The 26,740-nt window shown below is 38.8% G+C and overlaps 1 protein-coding gene across 1 annotated transcript in view; it reads right to left on the bottom strand.

The window, feature by feature from the left end:
- CABLES1 (Cdk5 and Abl enzyme substrate 1) overlaps nt 1-25,068 on the bottom strand; it is a 319,853-nt gene extending 294,785 nt beyond the window's left edge. Inside the window, exon 1 of the mRNA XM_053714974.1 lies at nt 24,410-25,068. Coding sequence (XP_053570949.1) covers nt 24,410-24,960 — 551 coding nt within the window. The 5' untranslated portion in view covers nt 24,961-25,068. The remainder of the gene's footprint in view (nt 1-24,409) is intronic.
- Nucleotides 25,069-26,740: the final 1,672 nt, after the last annotated feature.

Here is a 26,740-nt window from a genome sequence, read left to right as displayed (position 1 = left end):
ATATTGTTTTAGTTTGCATTGTATGTTACCTTGACAATGGCCCAGGTTGGGGCCGAAACGTTGGAAAATAAACGTTGAAAAACCTAGGAAAAAGAGAGGAAGAGTCTTTCTTGTATACCTATATTCATTTGTGACTCAGGCTCTAAGAAGTTATGCTAGAGTGCTAACCTTGCATGGAAATATATATATATCTCATGAAAACAAATAGCACAGTTAATTAGTGACAATACACTGAACACACTGCCAAGTGTGGTTGAGATTTACATTTTGACTTGTTGAACTGGTACTATGATAGCACAGAGTACTGCAGATCACATTCATTCATGCATAATTTAATTTTTCCTCATTAGTGAAGTCTGCTTTGCAAGAAAAGAGCCCCTTCCACTGGGTCATGAATAAATGGAGAGAATACAGCTTCTAGGTCAGGGAAAGAATAGGTCTCCTAAAGAATAAAGTAGGTATCATATTATTTCTACTATTGGTATAAAAGTATGAATGAACAAAAGCTTACATCAGCAGATTTCTTGACATGAAGAAAACGTTTAAAAAGCACTAGAATTCACAGTTCATTATATAGCTAAACAATGCATACACTTTAATTAAACGTGAAACCGTATACTTTGCAACATGCGAATTTTCCCTACCTCATTTATAATACAAGCTTGTTTTACACCTTACAATACATCCAGAGCTACAGCAGGCTAGACATGCTGGTACCATGCTGGTTTATGTCACATGGTGATGCAACGTTTGTGTATCGGAATTTTCTATGCTTATAATATTGCACAGGTATCAAATGAACAGCGCTTTTAAACTGCAGCATACCAAAGCTTTAGTTTCAGAGCTACAGAATAGACACTGCTTTCAGTTATTGCTGCTAAGACAGGGTCTCATAAAGGACATAAAAAAGTGCAAAAAATAAAATGCTGTGCTACGTGCAAGTAACAGCGCATTAATAAAACACTATGGGTCAGATTACAAGTGGCGCATTATTTAGTGCTTTCGCTCGCACGCTAACACCGCCAGAAGTAAACTTTAACACGCAGGGGTTAGAGAGCTTATACAAGTTAAAAGTAAAATATTTGTTGTGCAAGCAAAAGCCAACGTGCGCTAACTTCAGAAATTTGGATATCGTGATTGCGTTAACTTCTTACCATAGACTACAATGGAGCGCACAAACTGAAAAAAACCTAAAGCTAACCCAACACTGCGTTAGACTAACTACGCTTACCCGAAGGTAGTAATGAATATTCTACAAGTTAACAAGTATAACAAAAGCGACAAATAATGTTGCCAAACACTGATGCCATAGAATACTAAAGACAAATGCACACTCCTGAGCTCTTATGGAATTTGCATTGTTCTCGTGTTATTCTTTGTTGAAGAGATAGCGTGCACGTGCCCAAAGCACGACATGACAGGAAATAGTGCTGCCATTGCTAATGTATAACATTGTTGCCAAACTGCTGCCATATAGTTCTGCAGGACACGTGCACACTCCTGAACTTACCTTCCTGCTTTTTAAACAAAGAATAACAAGAAAGCAAATAAGAAGAAAAGTAAATTGGAAAGTTGTTTAAAATTGTATGTTCTATCTGATCCTTGAAAACTTTTGGGGGGTTTTATGTCCCTTTAAGCCCTCTGCAGTGGTTAAACACATAGGTAACAATACGTACATTAGTACAGGCGATGTGTAAGATGCTTTACAGGGTTCTCCGCAGAGCATTGCCAGCGGTGTGGCATTATGAAGTAGCGGGATGGTGGAAGTCTAATACGTTGTAATATTATAACATTTTCTGCTATCCAGAGCACAAATCAATTGCACAATTTAAACACATTTATTTAATGATAATTTGAACAATAAATATTTAAAAAAAAAAATATTTTAGCTTAATATTGGCTTAAATTTTAGCCATGGTCAGTGAACTGGGTGGTGTGCCCATTAAAACGGTCCTGGGGACAACACTGCCTATTTTAAGGAACCTCCATACACACAAAAGTGACATTTAAGGTAATAGAGTTCACTCAGAAATGCATTTTATTTATTTAACTTAGCATTATCCATGCTAAACTATAAGAGGCAATGTAGCTCACAACATTCTGATATTTACATTTGATCCACAGTATTACACAGGAAGGTATATTCAAGGGACATGAAACAGAAAATGCATTTTATAAGCATAGCATTGTGGGTATTCCCGCATCCCTCTAGTCATGGGTGCTGTTGAAATCTAGCTTTCAGTGCATTCTAGTGCTGACGTGTGAGGCAATTCTCCTTCAGATACCTGCAGTGTAACCAAGGTTTCAAAACAGCAGCACCCATAATTAGAGGGAGGTGCATAAAATGTATTTAGTGTTTAATGTCCCTTTAAGGATTACGGCCCTACATTCTGCTAAACTCAAAAAACCAAAGAAAGCTCATGTCCGTATCAATGCAACTTGTTTTTGATGCCAGAATGTGACTATCAAATCTTACAAGTTGCTAACCTGCGAGTTATCTTTCACAACCACAGCCTACCAGCTATTAAAGGGAAATATTTAGGGAATTCTCATGAATGGCTGCATGTGTGTAAATATTTACCCCTGCCATTTATCCCCACTCACAAGTTATCGACTGAATATGTCTCATATATATAGGAGGAAAATTCTGTGCATTCCCCTTGTGTTTCATCCTTACTTTATCTCTCAAGTACAAATTAAACGTAAGCTTTTAGACTTGCTATATATAGGACCACCTCTACTGGAAGACTGTGCTATGGAGATTGGAATTGAGAAAGTATGATGTGTTTGCATACAGGCCCAAGTGGATGGAAATTCTGTAATTACTTAGACACCTGATTTTTTTTTTCGTAGAGTTTATAACACTGCTAAAAATATGTTTGTGCAAAATAAATCTGTGTATGTCTTTAATTTGAGAACATATCACATTTACTGGCTGCTGGGAAATAAGGAAATCACAAAAATACATGATCAGAGCAGTGTGTAGAGAGCTGCGTTTAGGTAACAATGCAGTACTGCATCTGAGTATTCGAAGAACGTTCCTTACCGTGACCTCTGGATGTCAAAGGCACTGCTGGCACCCCCCCTGTATTGGGTCAGGGTAACAGAAGTTTGGGGTAGCGGATGTCCTGAGGAAAGTAGCTGGCAAGATCCCAGAGGTAAAGGAGTTAAGCCGACCTCTGCTCCCTGTGCATAGAGGTGGGACGCTACCTGCAGGTGCTGGCACGTTGCTTGAAAATGCATCTTCTTCCTCAGCATCCTCATCCCTAGCCTGCCCTTTAAATTGCATTTCATGCTCAGAGCTTTCCTGCCTCCTCCCTAGTGCAAAAGCAAGTGTTGCTTAAGGGAAGGCCCAGCCAGTCCTGCAGTGCTGGTCATTCAGACTGATGCAGAGGGGATGCATGTACTGTTGCACCGGGTGGCATTGCCACCTTATCTGCACTGCCCGTGCCACCTGCAGTTCCCTCTCCTGCTCTTCCATTATCCTGCAGGGGTCGCCCCATCCATTGAGATGTTGGTCAAGAAGGAAAGGGCAGCCTGCCTCCTGCGAGGGTCCATGCGCTGCTGCTGCCTCCTAACATGATCCAGCCTGTGGGCACCTGGGGACTGCATAGAGCCCACTACCATTATCCCATTACTGCTTTTACTGCTTGTGGCTGCAGCCATTGGATGTTTTTAAAAGGAGAGATCAGTGTAGTCTGCAGGGCTGCTTCATAACCGAGCACACGCGTACCCAGCAGCCTGCAGCTCACACAGCAGTAGCAGCAAGGCACTGCTTGTTATTGCTGGGAGTGGGGCGGGCTCACACATGACATGCTTCCTCCCCCCCCTGTTTATGCTTGCTGCACGTGTGCAATGTAGGGCTGGATTCTCTCATTCTAACACTGGTGGACAGACTATTTACGCCATCTACGTGGACGATTTTAATAACTAAACAATAACTAACATTAAGGTTAAACATGAATATTAAAAGAAGAACCATATTAATGCAAAATAAATAGTTTTATGTTAGAGCATTTTATACTTGCACTAATACTCATGTGTATTACTATGTTTTAATTCCTGCAAGGGGGATTAAACACATAGTTAAACTCTGTATTGTCACTTCTTTACAGGAGCAGACAGCGAGCCGCATATCATGTAGCCGCCAGTCAACTGACATTTTTCTGTTAAAGGGACATAAAAATACTTAACATTTTTCTTTATTGATTCAGACAGAACAAGCAATTTTAAACAACTTTCCAGTTTAATTCTGTTACCAAATTTCTTCATTTTTTACAGTATCCTTTGTTGAAAAGCAGAGCGATAAGTTCAGGAGCGTGCATGTGTCTGCAACACTACATGGCAGCAGTCTTAAAAGAATATTATACATTTGCAAGATCATTAGATGTGCCTACTTAGATATCTCTTAAGCAAAGATTACTACTAGAAAAGAGCAAATTTGATAATATAAGTAAATCAGACACTTTTTAAAATTGTATGCTCTGCCTGAATCCTGATAATAACAAACTGGTTTCATGTCATTTTAAGGAGGACTTATCAAGAGAAATGGCTACAAAATAATATGTACTATGGCTCTAGTAAAAACTCTATCCTAGATTTGGTTATAATCTGAGGTGAATAAGTTGCCCCACGAGCTGGACGCCAAAGGGGGCACACAACGATTGGAGGAAGCTGGATTCTTCATTGTTCAGCTAAAGGCCAGGAACTCCATTGTCTATTGTGATTTGGGTGTTCTCTTATGTTTAAGGGCACCTTTACACTTTGTAATATTATAGAACTATAAAGTGTCCTCAGCATACGCAGGATGCAAATTTGTGTTAGTCCATCTAATGCTGCATGCGCAACTGTTTGGCGTAAACAGAGCAAGCACAACGCCCTTAAAAGCTCTACCTAGCAACGACTTCTGCAAAAAGCATATATAATATAAAAATACTTCAATTCAAACGCGAGATTAGCTATTTTTTGTGTGAAAAAAAAAGCAGTGGTTGCTGAGATGTAAAAGTTTAATTAAAGTCCCTCATTTTGATATATTTTGAGCAAGCTCAACAGAAACAAACAGCTGAAAAAATAAGTAAATAAGTAAAGACATGCAGGCCACACACACTACACCCACACAATGCAAACACTATACAAGCACTACATATATGATACACTACACACATTTTTACAATAATTAGCCTCTATGATAAGACCTTCATTGGCTGTCTCAGGGATCTGTATAAGCCATAATGAATATAAAGTAGCACTATACGCTACAATGTTTTCTTAACCAATTCTAACTAATCACTACTTTTCTTACTGCAACTACTTCAATATATGGCAACTTTTTACTTTCGGGTTATGTTGCAAAAATCGGAACTTCAGGAATTGCAATAGATTAAACTTATTCTTCCTAGAAAAGAATCAATCTATCTGGGAGTCTATGCCACACCTTATCACGCCAAAACTACCCACTATTGATAATCTAAAAGAAAGTATCGCGAACCCTCATTACGCATGTGGGAAGTAAAACCTCTTTAATGGCTTAGTAGGATAAATGCTTTAAAAATTATGATATTACCACGTTTATTGATATTTTTCAAACCCTGCCTATCTCTCTCCCAGAACATGTTACTTTTTAAACTTCAATTAAAACACAATATAACAGGATGTAAACAACTAGGGGGAATGTGATGGTTTACCCTCTACCCTAAGATTTTTTTCCCATAACTCCTTCACATATAGTAAACTGAACCAACGTGTGGGACAAGTGTATTAAAACGTAAATCTGTCCTCCACAAGTATATCAGCAATGACACCCCTCCTTGATAATTCCACATTCCCACTGAAACATTTGATAGCAGGACCGAAGATAGACAAACAATCTAAACCAGGGTTATCAAGCTCATTGTATCTGGGGGCCTCTATCCAAGTGTTCTTCTTCCACGGGGGCCACTTGAACAGAGAGTGTGTGCTCTTGCAAATGAATATAATAGAAACGGCACGTGACATTTACACAAGTAGTAGTGCATGATGGAGATGTAGTCCACATAGACATACACAGTGTATATTTATCTTGTGAGTGTCAAGTGCAGTGATCATTCTGCAAACTGAATATAAAGTCACATTTATATAAGCAGGTGCCTAATGGGAGTCTACCCTGGACAATGCTTGTCTCTATATTTATCTTGTGAGTGCCTATATAGAACATCAACTTGTTACACCTCTTATGAGCCCTAAAAATTGATGGGGCCAAATGAATAACTTACCTTTTAAACAATGGAGGGGCCAGATAAATTATCTTGAGGGGACACATATGGGCACCAGGGCCTGTACTTTGAGACCACTGATCTACACAGCGCAATCCTTGTTATGCAATTTTGCACAAAGGTAAACTAAAACCATGAGCTGACATACTACACTATTAGGCCCTACATTTAACCACTGGGTTTAAATAGCCTACAATTATCAAAGTCACTACTCTACACATCATGCAGACACTTCTCCCCTCTTATGTGGCTAGATGGGAAACTTAAATGCAACAGTCCAATACCTGATCAGACTCGCTACAATTTTTATAACGTATGAGCTTAGATTCTATAATAGGACATGAATTTTAAGTAGATGGTATTTTACACCTGGGGGGGCTCGTTTATGATTATCAAAAATTGCTGGAGAGGATGTACAGACACAAAGTATAGTGACACACATTAGTGATTATGCCCAGTAGTCAATACCTATTGGTCTACTACAAAAGCTGAAATACAGAAAGTATTATCTTTACAATTAAATATGGACCCCCATGCTTTTTATTTTCAGTAGATTCCCTAACACTTAACCAAACAATTACTCAATTAAGAGATAATGTAACCCACACTCTCCAACTTGACGAAATGTAATTACATAAAGATCAAGTGTAATGATAACTACCACTATTTGTTTATATGGTGAAGAAGACTTTATAGATTGAAAATGTATTTCTCATTTATGGTTCAAACTTTGTGTTCAACTGCTTTTGAAACAGATTTAGCCTTGTAATATGTTTGATTGTATATTGTGATAGGAGATGATATACAGACTTTTTCTACGTCTGGAAAAATTTTAATCCCTTAAAAGGGACACTGAACCCATTTTTTTTCTTTAATGATTCAGATAGAGCATCGCAATTTTAAGCAACTTTCTAATTTACTTCTATTATCAGTTTTTCTTCGTTCTCTTGCTACTTTATTCAGAAAAAGAAAGCATCTATGCTAAGGAGCCAGCAAATGTTGGGGTTGTCTTGCTGATTGGACAGCACCAATAAACAAGTGCTGTCCATGGTTCTGAACCAAAAGTTGTTCACCAAAAATGGGGCCGGCATCTAAACTTACATTCTTGCTTTTCAAATAAACATACCAAGAGAATGAAGAAATTTTGATAATTGGAGTAAATTAGAAAGTTACTTAAGATTGCCATGCTCTATCTGAATCACAAAAGAAAAAATGTGTGTTCAGTGTCCCTTTAAATAATATATATGGGACTTCTAATCAGATGCTCTGCATCTTCTGGTTTATGTTTTACTGTTTTCTATATTTGTATTGCATCAATTGTTTGTATATTCTCGAAAATTATAATAAAATAATATTTAAAAAAAAAAACAAAAAAAGAAAAACATCAATTATGATTGAAAGTGTCCAAAGCTGCATTCATTACTTTTGGGAAATAAGAACATGGGCCACCTGATGCGGCAAAGACAACCCAGCCAAAGGTTTAAATACTCTCCCACTCCCTTAATCCCCCAGTCATTCTGCACTGAGGAACAAGGAACAGTAGAAGAAATATCAGGGGTGAAAGGTGCCAGAAAGAATATAAGGACACACCCACATAAATTACGGGTGAGGATCTGTGGACTCTATCAGAAGAAAAGGAATTAACATCAGGTAAGTCAAATTTAATGTTTTTCTTCTTAAATGGAAAGAGTCACAGCTGCATTCATTACTTTTAGGGAAAACAATACCCAAGCTATAGAGGGCACTGAATGCCAAGACGGGGAGGTACAATAGGTGCCCATACTGAGGGCACCAGCCGTGAACCTTCTACCCAATAAAAGAAAAAAAACGCTTTGTCCAAGAGCACAGAAAATTTTAAGAGGAAAAGCCCAATGACACTGACTCGCAGTTAGTCAGAAGCAAACTAGAGACTGCAAACGGACTCGACTGAGCCAACAGTCCTCCAGGAGACACCATCGCCCAACAAACGGTCCCCCACCACTCATCTCCACAAATGAAGGAGACACCAACCGAAACCCCTAAGGGAACAAGGCAAAGGAGAACCAAGGAAAACGAAAAGTCCCCTAATACAAAAAGAACACCTCCACGAGTAAGCCCAGCTCACAGAGACCCAAAGGGGCCCAAACAGGGAAAGAAGGCCACGCCTATACCAAGCGAAACCCGGTATAAGACCAGCCACAGAGACAGAACAGACGTCTCTCAAATATCCTCCAAGCACAGAATGCAACTGAAGAGGCAAAGTCCTCCCAGTGTCTAGCCATAGAATACCAAAGTATTTGACCATGAAAAAGTGTGTAATACACCCAAGTGAAAAACCCCAAGTTTGAGAACACAGTGTCAACAACAGGACGACACAGAGGGTACTTGCGAGGAAGAAGAAGCAGTCAAGCAAGAAACAGACCACAAAGACAACCCCCAGGCAGAGAGCACGTTCCAGGCAACCTAAGTCGCCGGACCTACACACAGGTCCCTGAAAAGGTGAACACAAAACCTCAATCGAGGCCCCCCCGAGAAGAAGAGTATACCCTGAGAACCCGAAGGAAGAGTTAACCCTCTTCTAATCAATGAAGCAAGTTGAAAGGAAAATCAATACCCTAGCAGACTAAGCTAACAGGATAGACTCAACAAAGCTCACACATCCAAAGGAGACTGCACGAACGCAGTTCCTCAGACCGCTCGGCCATCCTGACCTGCAGACCCACACTCAGCTGGACCAACCCAGCCTCCGGGATCCAAGACAGGGAAACAAAAGAACCCTGCAACAGGTACAGGAACGAGCGTAAGGATAGCACAGCCATCCCCACAGAGCACAAGTACAACCCAACTCTGAAACAGACAACAAGGCCATAGACCAAAGGATCTATCAAATAAAGGCCCAACAAGTCTGCTTGGAGCCAACAAGAACCCAGGGGAACAATCCCACCTGTCTGCCTCACATCCAGGAGAAGCCCCTTGCAAGGACTCCATCGCCATAGAGAGGAGAATATCCCTAAAGAAAAGGGATGATGCCGGAAGGGCAACCAATGTCCTCTAGGCCCGAAGGCACCAGCTAATGGGAAGAGAAATTCCCAACATAGATGTCCTAGAAAAGGACCCCCCTACAAGTAGTTTGCCTAGCAGAGGGCACAGCCAACCCATTCGCCTGCAGAGCTGGGAATCCACAGGAACACTGTCAAGCTGACCAGGGAAGGCGCACCCAGAAATTATAGTTAGGTGTAGTAGGTGGCGCAAAACCAGTTGCTATTCCCAATGTGTCTTACTGTAAAAGATGTGTGATAATATGTGGGCTCAATATATGTTAATGTTTTGATGAGTCTAATTTATAATTCTCTTTTGGAAAAAAATGGATGTCGAAAATATTTAAGAATAAATATGATCCTTTATATTTGATTATGGTAAATTTACCCAATAGTAGTGATGCTAAAAGTACAGTTTAAAACAAAAAATTATTACAATTCCTTCAAAGTTTAAAAAATGACACCGGGGTCTCTATGTATAAAAATGTACATAATATATAAAAAATAAATTAAAATTCAAATAATAACGTTGAAATCTATAATATATGACAGTTTTGGGTTTATCACAAGGTTGTAATTTCGAACAGAATGTTTGTAGATACAATTTTATAGTGGGATAAAACATATTTCTGTATAGTTCATATAGGATACTTTGTTTTCAATTTCAGCTATGCAATTGAGTTTGAGATCTTATCTTAGGCAACTATATATCAAATGTAGAGGTATGTTGGTGCGATTTTTATCACACTATAATATAATATACAAATTAGTACCTTGAAGTGTATCTTTTGATGATCACCTTTTGTGAGATAATTGCGGTTAACTAACGACCGCTATGCCAGTGTTTAGATAAGTTTCATAGATCAAGCTGGTGGCAGTTCTATATGAGCTACTGAAACTTAATCAAAACACTGGCATAGCGGCGTTTATTTAACCGCAATTATCTCACAAAAGTGATATCAAACAGATACACTTCAAGGTACTAATTTGTATACTTATATTATAGTGTCCTAGGGCGAAAAGAAGAGACAGCGTAACCCCACATCAAGGTAGTAGTTTCACAGTTTTAATTCACACACAAAAGTAATGCACTTACAGACAGAATAAATAGATGTCGCATTAATCCCTTTATAGGGAACAACAAGAAGCAAGTCCCAGTTCTTTCAGGAATCTGTTCAAGTCCACGGCTATCAGTGCTGCCGCTTCGATATTGCTTACACACAGACACACAGTCTCAATGTATCAGAGCCGTCCTTGGCTCCGCCCCCAACGCGTTTCGTCTGTGCTGTCCAGACTTTCTCAAGAGGAAGTGATGATGTCTAGTACGCTCCCATGAGTCACTATTTACATCCGCTTGTTGTTTCTAATTGGATAATGACTGTCCTATCCGGTAGCAGTATGCGGACAAGCCTATCTTGTTACAGGCAATAGATTCCGCTTAGAGTAGAGCAAACATAAAATCTATCATGACAACATATGGCTATTAAATATTAAACACTTAAAAATACAATTTAATAAACAACGTAAAGTCCAATATAAAAAATCAACATTGTATAAATCACAAATTAATACAATAATAATAAAAAACACATCTTTTGCATATTATAAAGGAAAACTAAAACTTGCACAAGAAGGTTTACACACATGATACGCATTCTTTAAAAATACTAAAGTTAGTACAAATTCATTCAAAATATTTTTCTTTATTCTTTAAAGGAACCTACATAGTGAAAAAGAGAGTTAATACAAGAGTCAATTAAAACTAAAACAAGAGTTGCTAATTTAGAACATAAAGGCTTGCAAGTCTATGTCGACATTTAACCCTTTTGGGGCCATACAGTTAAGTAAGTGAATCCATTTGGTTTCACATTTTCTAAGGTGCATTAGTCTCTGTTGCTCATTGCCCACTGTCTGTGGTATAATCTCTAGAATTTTCACCTTTAAACTATTTGGATTTTTATTATGCACTTTCCTGAAGTGTTCAGACAGACTATGGTTCTCGTATCCTTTTGTTATGTTCTCTATGTGTTCATATATGCGCCGTTTGACTTTCCTTTTCGTTCTTCCCACGTAAATCAAATAACAATCACACATGAGATAATACACCGCATATATGGATACACATGAAGCTCTATCTTTAATCTTAAATTCCTTGGAACGATCCCAATTGTAAACACTATCACCCTTACTGATGAGACTGCACATGCAACAGTTAAGTTTACCACATTTGAAGGTTCCTCCTTTATTTATACACCAATCTGAGAGGGTCCCTTTCTTTTTGTTATTCAATTCTCTCAGCTTTGATGGTGCTAAAATATTTTTGATGTTCTTATTTTTCTTAAAGATGGTTACTGGATAAGGCTCTAGATGGGGTCCTAACACAGGGTCAACATAACATAACAAAAGGATACGAGAACCATAGTCTCTCTGAACACTTCAGGAAGGTGCATAATAAAAATCCAAATAGTTTAAAGGTGAAAATTCTAGAGATTATACCACAGACAGTGGGCAATGAGCAACAGAGACTAATGCACCTTAGAAAATGTGAAACCAAATGGATTCACTTACTTAACTGTATGGCCCCAAAAGGGTTAAATGTCGACATAGACTTGCAAGCCTTTATGTTCTAAATTAGCAACTCTTGTTTTAGTTTTAATTGACTCTTGTATTAACTCTCTTTTTCACTATGTAGGTTCCTTTAAAGAATAAAGAAAAATATTTTGAATGAATTTGTACTAACTTTAGTATTTTTAAAGAATGCGTATCATGTGTGTAAACCTTCTTGTGCAAGTTTTAGTTTTCCTTTATAATATGCAAAAGATGTGTGTTTTATTATTATTGTATTAATTTGTGATTTATACAATGTTGATTTTTTATATTGGACTTTACGTTGTTTATTAAATTGTATTTTTAAGTGTTTAATATTTAATAGCCATATGTTGTCATGATAGATTTTATGTTTGCTCTACTCTAAGCGGAATCTATTGCCTGTAACAAGATAGGCTTGTCCGCATACTGCTACCGGATAGGACAGTCATTATCCAATTAGAAACAACAAGCGGATGTAAATAGTGACTCATGGAGCGTACTAGACATCATCACTTCCTCTTGAGAAAGTCTGGACAGCACAGACGAAACGCGTTGGGGGCGGAGCCAAGGACGGCTCTGATACATTGAGACTGTGTGTCTGTGTGTAAGCAATATCGAAGCGGCAGCACTGATAGCCGTGGACTTGAACAGATTCCTGAAAGAACTGGGACTTGCTTCTTGTTGTTCCCTATAAAGGGATTAATGCGACATCTATTTATTCTGTCTGTAAGTGCATTACTTTTGTGTGTGAATTAAAACTGTGAAACTACTACCTTGATGTGGGGTTGCGCTGTCTCTTCTTTTCGCCCTAGGATTCTCATTTAAAGAGAGTGTTTGGAAACAAGCCTCTGGAACCAGCTGCACCTCATTATAAAAAACTTGTGAATAGGAGTTGGCAACATAAAAATCCTTGCAACTAACATTGCCATACGTGTGTACTCCTAAGGCTACTTCCCTGCAGTGGGTAATACCATTCTAAAAAACACATCAGTGTTTTTATTTACCTGTGTTTTTTATTTACCTGTGTTTTTATTTACCTGTGTTTTTTATTTACCTGTGTTTTTTATTTACCTGTGTTTTTTATTTACCTGTGTTTTTTTTTGTTCCTTTTAGTATTAACAAATGCATTTATGAATGTGTACGAATATTTATATTGATCTATTAGTGTGTATTGATTTACTATTGTTGCAATATTAATTTTATAATCTAACAACTTAGAATTACTCGTAGCCATTTGCTATATTCTTTATCTCTCCTTTTCCAACGCTTATTAATTTACATCCACCACTCTACCTAGCTGCGCTGTTAATACTTTTAGTGTATTATATTATAGTGTGATAAAAATCGCACCAACATACCTCTACATTTGATATATAGTTGCCTAAGATAAGATCTCAATTGCACAGCTGAACTTGAAACAAAGTATCCTATATGAACTATACAGCAACTATTGTTTTATCCACTATAAAATTGTATCTACAAACATTCTGTTAGAAATTACAACTTGTGATAAACCCAAAACTGTATAAATTATAAGATTTCAACGTTATTATTTTAATTTAATTTATTTTTTATATATTATGTACATTTTTATACATAGAGACATCGGTGTCATTTTTTTAAACTTTGAAGGAATTGTAATAATTTTTGTTTAACTGTACTTTTAGCATCACTACTATTGGGTAAATTTACCATAATCAAATAAAGGATCATATTTATTTCTTAAATAGTTTAGACATTCATTTTTTCCAAAAGAGAATATAAAATTAGGACTCATCAAAACATTAACATATATTGAGCCCACATATTATCACACATATTTACAGTAAGACACATTGGGAATAGCAACTTGTTTTGCGCCACCTACTACAACTAACTATAACTCTTTAAACTTTGGGATAAAGTTTACTTCAGGTGTGCTAGATTCCCCACCAGCTAGACAGTCTAACCCTACCAAACATTCAGCACCAGAAAATTAGACATCCAACGCCAGCAGCTGGGTATGAACCAACCACCCTTGAGGAACAAGCCACACGGCTAACCACCAGATGACATGGGCTACTCTGTGACAAAGAGTAAAAAATAGTCAGAAAACCTGGCCAACCATAATCCGGTTAGGTAGATGGAGCAAGGACACAGCCCAAGTTCCCACTACCGTGGAACACCCCGACCAGCCCTGAGAACCAAGATTACAAAACCACCCAGATTGGGTCAGTAAAAAAGCCAAGCGAGGCTTCAGCACCCGGAAGTCTCAGGGAGAAAAACAGGTCCGGGTACCCAATAGTTCAGGCAAACCTTACCCTAGAACTAAACACCCTAACTGGCCAAAAAGCCAGACGCAAGGGTATGGATGCATATCCAGAAAATCCAGATAGCGAGAGAACTCAAAAGCCCCGACCAAAGGATAAAGTCCAACGCTCCAAGGAGCAAGGCTAGAAGTCGTATGAAGATACTTCTCAGAGCCTCAGGACGACCAAGGGATACCTTGAGGTAAAAAAAATCCTACTAACAGGACTAGTCTCTCTAACACCTCTGCACAAGCAGAGGACACAAGGAAGAGAAGGCACTAAGCCTACCCAGCTCTGGGAAAACCCCCAAGCTAAGAAAAGCCCCTCAATGGAACAACCATCACCCGGAAACACAGATCCCTAAAAGGAGATCCACTCACTCGGAGGCAAGGGAAGTAGACCCAAAGGCCTCTTATGACTCAGTCAAGAGTAAGAGCAGCATCTAGATATACTAGAAACAGCTTATGCACACACCTGCAAGGTGTCAAGAGCTGCAACAAGTTTCAAACTGCAAACCTTCTGCATGCTAGCTAGCTATCCTGTACAAGCTGTTGGATCAAGCCCAAAAGGACAAATCCAGAGGCCTAAAAAATGAAGGCCGAACCGCTCAATAGCGGTAAGGGGCATTAAAGGGACATTAAACTCACATTTTTTTCTTCCATGATTTAGAAAGAGAATGCAATTTTAAACATCTTTCTAATTTACTTCTATTATCTAATTTGTTTTATTCTCTTGATATTCTTTGCTGAAAAGCATATCTAGATATGCTCAGTAGCTGCTGATTGGTTGCTGCACATAGAAGCCTCGTGTGATTGGCTCACCCATGTGCATTGATTTTCTTCAACTAAGGATATCTAAAAAATGAAGCAAAATAAATAGAAGTAAATTGTAATGTTGTTTACATTTGTATTCTCTATCTGAATCATGAAAAAAAGATTTTGGGTTTTGTGGCCCTTTAAGCCCTCCCACCCTCCACCACATGTGGAGGGGACTCTAAAGTTCTGATTAAATCAGATGTCAAATAGTGATGCAGCGGAAAAACTCCCCTGCCCAGTCATCTATGACTGAAGGCTATAAGGACTGAAACAATCCTTCCCACCTCACAGACCCACAGGTCCTCTTGAATGCTTAGTTGAACATGAAAAAACAATGATAACCTGAGCACTCGGCGCTTCTACCGAACTAGCCAGGCAGAACAGTGCCACGTGTCTGAACAGCCGTAAGACCAAATGAACCTGACATGACCAGTCTGCACCTACGGTCCCAACCGGCAAGCTGCGTTAATTCTCCCTCGTAGGGGAAAAACAGAAAACAGACATTTTTAGGGGACTAACATGTCCAACAACTTCCAAAGAAGCAATAGAGTGTATCAATCCCAGAGGGTTCCCGAAGGAAACAAAAACAAATAAAAGACATCTCATCGGATGTCAATAAAATATAAGGCAACCAGAAGGTTAACACCCAAAAAGACACAGGCCTACCCGCAGGACCAGCCGAACGGAGCTCTATCCTTCTATCCCGAGCCCGAGGAACCAGGCACTCTGAAATGGCATACAGAACAAAACTGGTTGACGCGAGGCCCCTCTGGATTCATCACCGGACACAGAATCTGAATCTGAAATCAAAATAGTCTCAGTATCAGTATACTCTGTAACTGAATCTGAAATTAACACAGTCTCAGCATCAGATTCCTCCATAACTGGATAGAGGATATTTAAATATGGACTAAAGTAGTGAAAACTAAAATGGCACCTGACACCCCCAATGGCTGGAGCACTCACCACCTCCTATGACCAGACCCCTGCGGACTAGAAAATTTTCTTCGCCACATGGTCGGGAATGCGGAAATGGAACAACGGAACGTGAAGGTGAACCGTACAATCGAAACAAGTGCACCCAACCAAAAGGTTGCGTCACTTCCAAAGGCCTCAATGTTCCAACCATGAGTCCAGTAAACATTGCACATAGGCAGGGAATCACATAACAAACATGATTATAAAACCCCCCTGTTGAATAACCCCTCTCAGGAGATATTAATCCTTGATTCCAAGATACTAAAAGCGACTCACTGAGACCCTTATTTATAGTTAGACCCGCAAGGTCTCGGGAAACATTCCCATTACAATACATTGCAAATAAAGTTAAATGAAACGATCTTACCGGAATCGAAGCCGTGGAACAGGAACACGGCCCTTCAAGTGTGACGGATAGTAGCATCGCCTCCGTCATGGGCTTGAGAGAAGAAAACAGGCAGCAAAGCGAAGTTCGACAACGCTCATTGCTTGAGGAGCTGTTAATATGAGTCGGGATGGTTTTGCAGAAAGAAACTCCCTGCATCTCAGGACTCTAACTTTCAGCCAAGCCCTCACTTAGAGACTGACAGGACTACTTAAAACTCCTGTCCCATACCGAAGAGTACTACCCTCCGTAAGAGACAAATACAAAAATGAAAAATTCTGAGACTTCTCTGCCATCCTCCTGGGACGAAAGGCAAAGAATGACTGGGGGATTCTGTTAAAGTGATAGTCAATTTTTCAGCAATGAGTGCCCGGTTTTTAAAAATACTTTTAAAAAACGGGGTACTTTCATTGATGAAAATTTACATTGCACTGGATTTGAAGTAAATACTTACATAGAAACATAGAAACATAGATAGTTGACGGGCAGATAAGAGCCATAGGCCCAGCAAGTCTGCCCGACCTTACCTAACAGTATAAACTTATCTAGTTCGTAGGATAGCCCTATGCTTGTCCCATGCATTTTTAAAGTCCCCCACAGTGTTTGTTGCTACTACCTCTTGAGGAAGTTTATTCCATAAATCAATCACTCTTTCTGTAAAGAAGTGCTTCCTCAAATTACTTCTGAATCTACTACCCTTTAGCTTGAGCTCATGACCCCTTGTTCTTGAATTTTCCATTTTATGTAAAATACCCACAGCCTCAGTTTTACTAAACCCTTTAATGTACTTGAAAGTTGCTATCATATCACCTCTTTCCCTTCTCTCCTCTAAGCTATACATATTTAGGTCAATGAGCCTATCCTGGTAAGTTTTATTTTTTAGACCATGTACCATTTTGGTAGCCCTCCTTTGCACAGATTCAAGTTTGTTAATATCCTTCTGAAGATATGGTCTCCAGAACTGCACACAATACTCAAGATGAGGCTAACTAATGATCTATAAAGTGGCATAAGAACCTTACTATTTCTGCTGCAAATACCTCTACCAATACATCCAAGCATTCTGCTTGCCTTACTCGCTGCATTACTACATTGTTTACTAAGTTTTAAATCATCTGAAATAATAATTCCCAAGTCCTGTTCCTCGTCTGTAACAGTCAGTAAAGTGTCATTGAGTCTGTAATTAACATTTGGATTTTTCTTCCCTAAATGCATTATTTTACACTTTGCTGTGTTAAACTTTAGACCCCAGTCGTTTGTCCAATCCTCCAATTGTTGTATATCACTTCTCATTTTGTCTACCCCCCCTGGAACATCCACTCTGTTGCAAATTTTTGTATCATCTGCAAAGAGACATACTTTCCCCTGTAGCCCTTTGCTGATATCGCAGATAAATATGTTAAACAAAACAGGCCCCAGAACTGACCCCTGAGGAAAACCACTAGTAACAGCCCCCTGCTGAATGAACTCCATTTACTAAGACACTTTGTTTTCTGTCCTTAAGCCAGCATTCCACCCAGTTCACAATTTTTGAATCTAGACCAAGGAGATATAGTTTGTGAATAAGTTTATTGTGTGGCACGGTGTCAAATGCTTTGCTGAAATCTAGATATGCTACATCAACTGCTCCTCCCTTGTCTAATACTTTTGTTACATAATCAAAGAAGTCAATTAGATTAGTCTGACATGATCTCCCTGAAGTAAAACCATGCTGATTTTGGTCCTCTAAATTGTTTGTCTTTATGTAAGTCATAATTCTTTCTTTTAAGAGGCTTTCCATTAATTTCCCTACTACTGAAGTTAAACTAACTGGCCTGTAGTTGCCAGATTCTTCTCTACTGCCCTTTTTATGAAGGGGTATTACATTTGCTATTCTCCAATCATCTGGGACAGCTCCTGTTAATAGTGACTGATTAAACAGATCAGTTAATGGGACAGTTAGCACTGATCGAAGTTCTTTTAAAACCCTTGGATGAATATTATCAGGACCCACTGCCTTTGTAACATTTATTTTTGATAATGCTAACAAAACCTCATCCTCTGTAAAAAGATTACTGTTAAGCTTGTTTCTATTTTGCGTAGCATCCCTTAATGTAGACATTGTATCTTCACAATCTTTAGTGAAAACAGAACAGAAGTAATCATTGAGACAGTCTGCAATCTGCTTATCTCCTTCTATTATTCTACCATCAACTGATTTCAATTTTACTATTCCTACCTTATTTTTTCTTCTTTCACTGATATATCTAAAGAATGTTTTGTCCCCATGTTTTACTGACTGTGCTATCTTCTCTTCTGCATGAGCTTTAACCTTCCTAATTAACTGCTTAGTCTTTTTTTGTTGGAGTCTCCATATTTTCATATCATCATCTGCTTGTGTGCGTCTGTAATTTTTATAAGCTATCTTTTTTGTCTTTACAGCATGTGCTACTTCTTTGGAAAACCAAATTGGTTTCCGCTTTCTTTTACTTTTACAGACATGTCTAATACAGTGTGCGGTTGCATCTAAAATGGCACCTTTCACAAATTCCCACTGTTCTTGAACCCCTGTAATAAGAGTTTTCCCCTTTAAATAGTTCTTTAGGTATTCTCCCATTAATGAAAAATCTGCCGTCCTAAAGTCTAAAACTTTTGTTTTAGTCTGGGTGGACAGTTCCTGAACATGAATACTAAACCAAACAGATTGATGATCACTGGATCCTAAGTTCTCACCTACAGACACATCTGAAACTGTATCACTGTTTGTAAGTATTAGATCTAATATAGCTTCCTTACGAGTTGGTTCCTTGACTAACTGTTCAAGTGATTCCCCTAGCAGAGATTCAAGAATATACCTGCTTCTAGCCGATCTAGCAGAAGGAATCTTCCAGTCTATATCTGGCAAATTAAAGTCCCCCAGTACTATAACCTTACCCTTCATGGTCATTTTGGTTATTTCATCTAATAACAGATTGTCCAGTTTTTCATCCTGCAATGGAGGCCTATATACAACCCCTATTCTAAAAACATACCTTTTACTTACCTTTTACTTCTGAAAAGCCGGATCGGCGATCCCAGCCTCAGTTCCTCTGTACTGACGTCAGAAAAGACAAAACCGGCTTCCTCCAATCATGGCTTGCACCCCAGAGCGTCAATCACTTGATGCCCGGCTGTGATTGGAGGAAGCCAGTTTTGTCAATGCTGTGGTTGTACAGCAGGAAGAAGAAGGCGGGGGATCATTGATCCGGCTTTGCAGAAGTAAAAAGGTAAGTATTTCTACAAATCCGTTGCAATGTAAACTTTCATCAATGAAAGTGCCCCTGTTTTTAAAAGTATTTTTAAAAACCGGACACTCATTGCTGAAAATTGACATTCACTTTAACTCTTGCTTGTACCCGTTTCCAAAATAAACTATTTTAGGACTTTACTTGTTATTTTCCTGTGTAACTAACTTTCTTGTAATAAAACAGAACTGTTGTATATATTTGAGTCTCTAGTCTATTGGGTTCCATTCTGATAAAGAGGCCAGAACCATGACAGCAATCCATTTTGGAGAACTGAAAGTGCTTGCTGCTAAATATTTGTCCTTAGTTGGCCACAACAGAGGTGATAAAACAACACATGGCAAAACAATGTAAATTTTGATAGCAAGATTACAGTGACTCCAGTAAAAAGTCCAGATTCACCACCAAAAATAAGGCAATTGATAGGGGGTGAGATTGGAATGCTAATTTATTTTAAAAAAAAAGTATTGTAATTACAAGGTATTTTATGTCCCTTTTAATATAACCCATCGTCCCTTTTAATATAACCCATCTTCACCGACATATTGTAAATGAACCAACTAAATAACATCAAAACAGGCCAGGAATTTCCTAAACAGATTTTAAATCTGTCATTGCCACTCCAAAGAGAAACTATACATCCACTGAGATATTCCAAGAAAGTTAGAACATATCCCATCCATAGTAATCGGCCTTTTGAGTCATCACAAAAACACAGACTACACATTTTTAGGACAGATAAAACATGCAGAGATGAGTCACCAGGTTTGGTGATTGATAGAGAAACTGTTGAGTGTCAATGAGGTCAAGATGGCTTGTAAATAGTTATAATGCAATGTTTATGTTATTGGAAAAGTTATGAAAAGTGGGGATGCTTTACTGAAATCTGCAAGGCACTACAAACCCTGACAGAGGTTCAGCACTTTAAAGTGAAGGTCAAGTCTGGCGTTTTGGTTAGCATTTTTCAATATGTTTGCTAAATTCAGTATGATGTTCATTCATCAAATTATATCTAGATACAATGAAAAGTTATATTTTTTACTTGTTGAATCGGCTCCGTTTCGCTTGTATAATCCGCCCGCCATACTGCCGTTATTGATTGACAGTTTTTCTATCCTATCTATTGTTTACCCCCGTGGCGTCCAGCCCCTTTTCTGTTTCGTCATTCAAACCGTCTGCGCATGCGTTTAAAAAACAGTGCGTCATAATCGGAATGCTCGTTCATGTTTCGAGCATGCGTTGTCCGCTCTCGCAATTGTTGAAACATTGAATCAACAGCAACGCTCTCTCGCTCTATTAGAGGGTGCAGAGCGATCTTGCGAGTGACTGACTGACAGACTTCCGTAGCAATGAATGATAGAATTGGGTTTATACATTGCATACAAAGTTACGTGGATGAAACGCATGCGCTATTGAGTTGACGATACGCATGCGCAGTTGAAAAAAAACACGGGTGCACGAGCGCTTGTAAGAAACAAAGCAACGTCATAACAGCACAATAAGGAAGTGTGGTAGGGGCGGAGCTAATCGCGATAACGGAGGTATATTATAAATAGATTTTATTTGAAATGGATTCGTTTTTTATACATATAAAATCAGCGAGTGCAATATTTTTAACTTAAAGTTTAACATGGTGTATTGTTAATAGCAAGAATTGACCTTCACTTTAAAACCTATTATTGTAAGCAGATCAATTCCTTTCAATATAATGTATTTTACCTGAAGAGACAGTAAAGTCAAAATAAAAAACATTCACAATTCAGACAGCATACAATTTTAAACAACTTTACAATTTACTTCTATTACCAATTTTGTTAAGTTTTCAGTATATCCTTTGTTAAAGAGTAATCCAAGGTGAGCTCAGAAGCATGCACGTGTGCTTAGCCATCTGGCAGCAGTCTTCGCAACAATGTTTATAGCAATGTTATTCATAAATGCAAACATATGAGGTCAAAAACAGATATGAAAGTCAGTTAAACTTTCATGATTCTGATAAGACAAAGAAATTAACATCAAAAACAGATTTACTTTGTTTTCTTGGTATTCTTAGTTGAAGAACATATCTAAGCATTTAAGTCTCTGAGCAGCAAAGTTTGCAACAATGTTTCTAACATTAACACTAGATGACGGTGATCATCAACAAAGGATACCAAATTGCTTTTCACTTTGAATAGTGACTGGTTGCAGTCCAGTGATTGGTAACTAAGCACATATGCTGTTCCTGATTGGCTCACCAACCTGTGTTGGGATTTGGTATTTCCCTTCTGAAATGGAATTTAACAGTTTTTTAAGCTGCTTTTCCAAGGCTATCAAAACACAACTAGGATCACTAGGGTCGTTAGAGCATATAATTATATCACTAAAAACGCTAAAACTCTGTGTTTAACCACGCAAATAGGTAAACTTATAGTTAAAGCACCTCTCGGGACCCACAGAGCACTGCAGGTGCAGAGCTGAGCAGTCTCTGATCTAATCTGTAGCACTAGTTGCATTAAAGGGACAGTATATTTCCCCCCCTTTAAAGTGTTCCCAATTATCCATTTTACCTACTAGAGAGTGTGTTAAAATGTTTACAAGTAGCTCCTTCACCTTTATATTCGTATTTGAAATAACTGATGCTGCCTATTGTTTTCTCGACCTATACTGAACTTAAAGTGATGGTAAATACTAGCGTTTGTGAAATGCTAGGATTTACAAGTGCTATAAATAAAGGGGACTTTCAGTCATGAAGTATAATCATGCAGAAAGTACCTTTACTTGCTTGCAAGTTTATGCTGATCTGAGCGCCTGCGGCCAGCCACGGTGACATTTTCACCTCTTAGCCAATAGCCGTGCTAACCTTTCTGTATTATGCTGTATGCAGTAACACAACATCAGAATATCCATTTATATTGGAGTGTCCTTTCCTGGGGCTGTGTATGTCAGAGCTCGACAAATTTGTTCAAAATCTAGAAACCTTTTATATTCATAGACAAATATGTATAGAGACACATAACAGAAGTGGGAACTCTTGGGATTTAAATCCAGGTCAATTATAAGGCGCCAGTGGCTTCCTGGATTTTTAGGGCCATAGTTTATGTGTACAGTATTTTGAAAAAGAAAAAATATTCCTCTATTAAAGGGACTGTCTACTCCAAAAAATGTTATTGTTTTAAAAGATAGATAATGCCTTTATTACCCATTCCCCAGTTTTGCATTAGTACACTTTTAACCTCTGTGATTTCCTTGTATCTAAGCCTTTTCTGACAGCCTCCTGATCACATGACTTTTTATTTATTATCTATTGACTCGCATTTTATCCAATTAGTGCAGTGTCTGCCAGAAGCCACGGGCGTTAGCACCACGTTATCTATATGGCCCACATGAACTAGCAGTCCCCTGTTGTGAAAAGCAAATAAAAAACATGTGATAATAGGCTGTCTGCAGTGGCTTGGAAACAGGCAGAAATGTAGAAGTTTCAATGTTCTAAAGTATATTAATATAACAATGTTGGTTGTGCAAAGCTGGGGAATGAGTAGTAAAGGTATTATCTATCTTTTTAAACAATAACAATTCAGGTGTAGACTGTCCCTTTAAAGTGAATGTAAACTTTAATGAATTAAAGCCCAGAATAAAAAAATAGTATTAAAAATAGGTACACTTTAATTCATTAAAGTTTACCAAGACACTTCTTTTTTAAAATACTTACCTTTGCGTTATGGTAAGCATAACGCCGATCCTCTGTCCTCATCTCCTGGTTTCATTTGCATATCGATGACAAATCTGGCTTCCTCCAATCGTTGTGTGCACCACGGGCTGGGTGCCAAAGGGGGCACACAACGATTGGAGGAAGCCGGATTTGTCATTGATCTGCCAACGAAAGCAGATGTAGGCGGAGGATAGGCGTTATGTTTACCATAACGCAAAGGTAAGTATTTAAAAGATATTATAAACTTTAATAAATTAAAGTGCCCCTGTTTTTAATACAATTTTTTGATCCTGGGCTTTAATTCAATAAAGTTTACATTCACTTGAAAGTGAAGGTAAAATTTCACGGGTGTCCTGTTTTTAAAAATACTATTAAAAATGGGCACTTTCATTCATGAAAGTTTACATTTCACCAGTTTTGTTAAAATATTTAACTTTTCTTCTTGCAAGCCAGAGCAGCAATTGCCACCGCCCGCAGCTCATCTCTTACGTCATGAATCAAGAATCCGGCTTCCTCCAATCACGGCATGGCCTCAGGCAATGCTTGCTCTGGGGGGGAAGCCGTTATTGGAGGAAGCCGGAATCGTCATTGCAGACGTAAGAGACGAGCGGCAGGCGGTGGGAATCGTTGCTCTGGCTTGCAAGAAGAAAATTTAAGTATTTTAACAAAACCGGTGAAATGTAAACTTTCATGAATGAAAGTGCCCCTGTTTTTAATAGTATTTTTAAAAACCGGCACTCATTCGTGAACGTTTAGTAAACTTACAATATTACATGTATACGATTGTCTAACTCTTTCACTAATAAGCACATAAGCGCATTGATGAACTCTGTGCTTGAGAATTTCAATAAGGTTACCATGGAGCCTGGCTACAACATATTAAAAAGGTGCTTACTATTTTAAAGTAGATTATGATCTATTCGTGGAGATATGATACCCAAAAATGAGATTAACTAAAACCTACATGATACATACATATGAGTGGATTTTAACGAGATTAGCTGTACCGATTAAGCTGCTGTACACTACCTATCACAAAAACATAATTGTATATTTGTCAGTTACTGTAACTATGGATCCCTGTTTGGAGTTCACATCTGGTTACCTCATGAAGTTTATAAAAATCATCACTTACCGTGACCTCTGGATATCAACAGCGCTGGAAACTGTCTCAAGGGGAAGAACTGTCTGTATAACTGGACTTCTGCATAAAGCAGAGGGGATGATGCCATAGGTAAAGGAGTGCAAACGACCCCTGGTGCCTGGGCATACTGCTGGGACAGATATAGGAATAGTGGCGCCTGCTGTATTCTCATCTTTACAAGCCTGCTGTTTGTTTACGTTGCCTTCTTTTAGGTGCCCTTCTGCACAGACTGAAACGTTGGTTTTGGTGTGCTGCTTTGTATGGACTGGGCTGAGGGGTGACGCTATTACACTACTAGGAACTGGGCTCTGCGTTGCCCCCAATTGAGTCCTGCCAGCTGTACGTGTACCATCTCCTTTATTTTCCTGCAGAGGTCGCCCGTCAAGAGAGATGTTATTCAGGAAGGAGAGGGCAGCCTGCCTCCTGCGAGGATCCATGTGCTGCTTCCTGAGGTAATCCAGCCTGTGGGTACCCGGGGGCTGCATGGTGCTTGTCATCATCATCCCATGATTACTGCTTTTACTGCCGATGGCTGTCGCCATTGCGTTAGAATCGAGGAATCAGGAGACTCTCTGACCGTAAACAGAAGCCACGAGTGTTCGGCAGCAAGCACTGTCTGTTATTGCTGGAAGTGGGACGGGCTTAAACATTAGAGCTTCTTACACTCTGTTGACTGTTACGTATTACAATACACAGCTCCAAATGAATAAAGTTGGCTTGTCCACTGTTTCGGTGTTTCCCCTCATTCCTAATCCTAACTAGCGCCCACAGCCGGGAGTCACTAGTTGACGAGCTCGGCTTTATAAAGCCGGATGTGCACAGTGTAATGTGCAGAGTTTTAAAAAATAGCAGCACACAAACACATAAAGAATGCTAAAATCCAGGAGCTTTGCCTACGTATCTGCTGGTTACCTTCTGTTTCCCCTGCAGGGTTGCACCGTTTAGCTACACAGTGTGTGAGAAATTAGATATTCAGCTCTAGACTATGCAGACAATAATTAAAGGGACAATGTACTGCAAACTTTATACACATAATGCTTTATTGTTGTTGTTTTTTTTTACTACACTGTCCCTTTAAATAATATTGTGAGGTTGGGTACAAATAATTCTGCAAAATTTCATTCCAATATTTTATCTATGTTCATGATCATTTTCTGTCCAAGGGATCTGCATTATTTATTTGTTTATTTATTTATAAAATATTTTACCAGGAAGTATACATTGAGATTTCTCTCGTTTTCAAGTATGTCCTAGGTCCACAAAACATTGCATTGATACAATAGGGTACAATAAAATACAAAAACAATAATAATACATAATTTATGCAAACATTTAACATAGAGCAGGTACGCAATATTTAATCAACTATGACAGGAGCATTCTGTTTTGAGATATGTATAGAGGAATCTCTTAAAGGATTTTAGGCTTGGGGAAGTTTTTAAAGTGTGAGGGAGGTCGTTCTATAATTGTGGCGCTCTGTAGGAAAAGGAGGATCGAGCTGCTTTCTTTTTGTATTGAGGCAAGCTAAATAATGTGCTGATATTAGATCGGAGGTTATAGGAGGTGGGAATAGCAGGGGAGAGCATTCTGCTCAGGTAGGGTGGGAGCTTCCCAGAAAGGCTCTTAAAGTGATGGTAAATCCTAGCGTTTATGAAACGCTAGGATTTACAATCGTAACAAATAAAGGGGACTTTCATTCATGAAACCCGTGCGGGAAATACAGCTTGGCGCCAGGTTTTGCGGCGCCAAGCTGTATTTCCCGCACTGCTATTGGCTAAGAGGTGGAAACGTCACCTCTCAGCCAAATTGCGTTCTGCCGTGGGCTGCCTTTAGCAGCTCAGCGCAGCAAACGCTGCTAACAAATAAAGGGGCTTTCAGAATTAAGTATTTTATACTTCATGAATGAAAGTCCCCTTTATTTGTTACGATTGTAAATCCTAGCGTTTCCTAAACGCTAGGATTTACCATCACTTTAAAGACAAGGCAGGAAAGATGGAGGGTGCGTCTGGATTCCAGCGACAGCCAGTTTAGTTCTTTTAGCATGTCACAATGGTGGGTCCTGTAGTTACATTGTAGCACAAAGCGGCAGAATGAGTTATATAACGTATTTAGTTTATTAAGGTGAGTTTGCGGAGCAGGTGCATATACTATGTCCCCATAATCCAAGATAGGTATCAGCATTTGCTGTACAATCTTTTCCTTTACTGTAGGGCTGAGGCAAGATTTGTTTCTGTACAGGGCACCTAGTTTGGGATAAAGTTTAGAGGCAAGTTTTTCTATGTGGAGTCCAAAAGATAGATTGGGGTCTAACAACATACCTAA

Source organism: Bombina bombina, chromosome 5 (genome assembly GCF_027579735.1).
Source record: "Bombina bombina isolate aBomBom1 chromosome 5, aBomBom1.pri, whole genome shotgun sequence".
Taxonomy (NCBI): Eukaryota; Metazoa; Chordata; class Amphibia; order Anura; family Bombinatoridae; genus Bombina; species Bombina bombina.
This window is presented reverse-complemented; position numbering and strand designations above follow the sequence as displayed.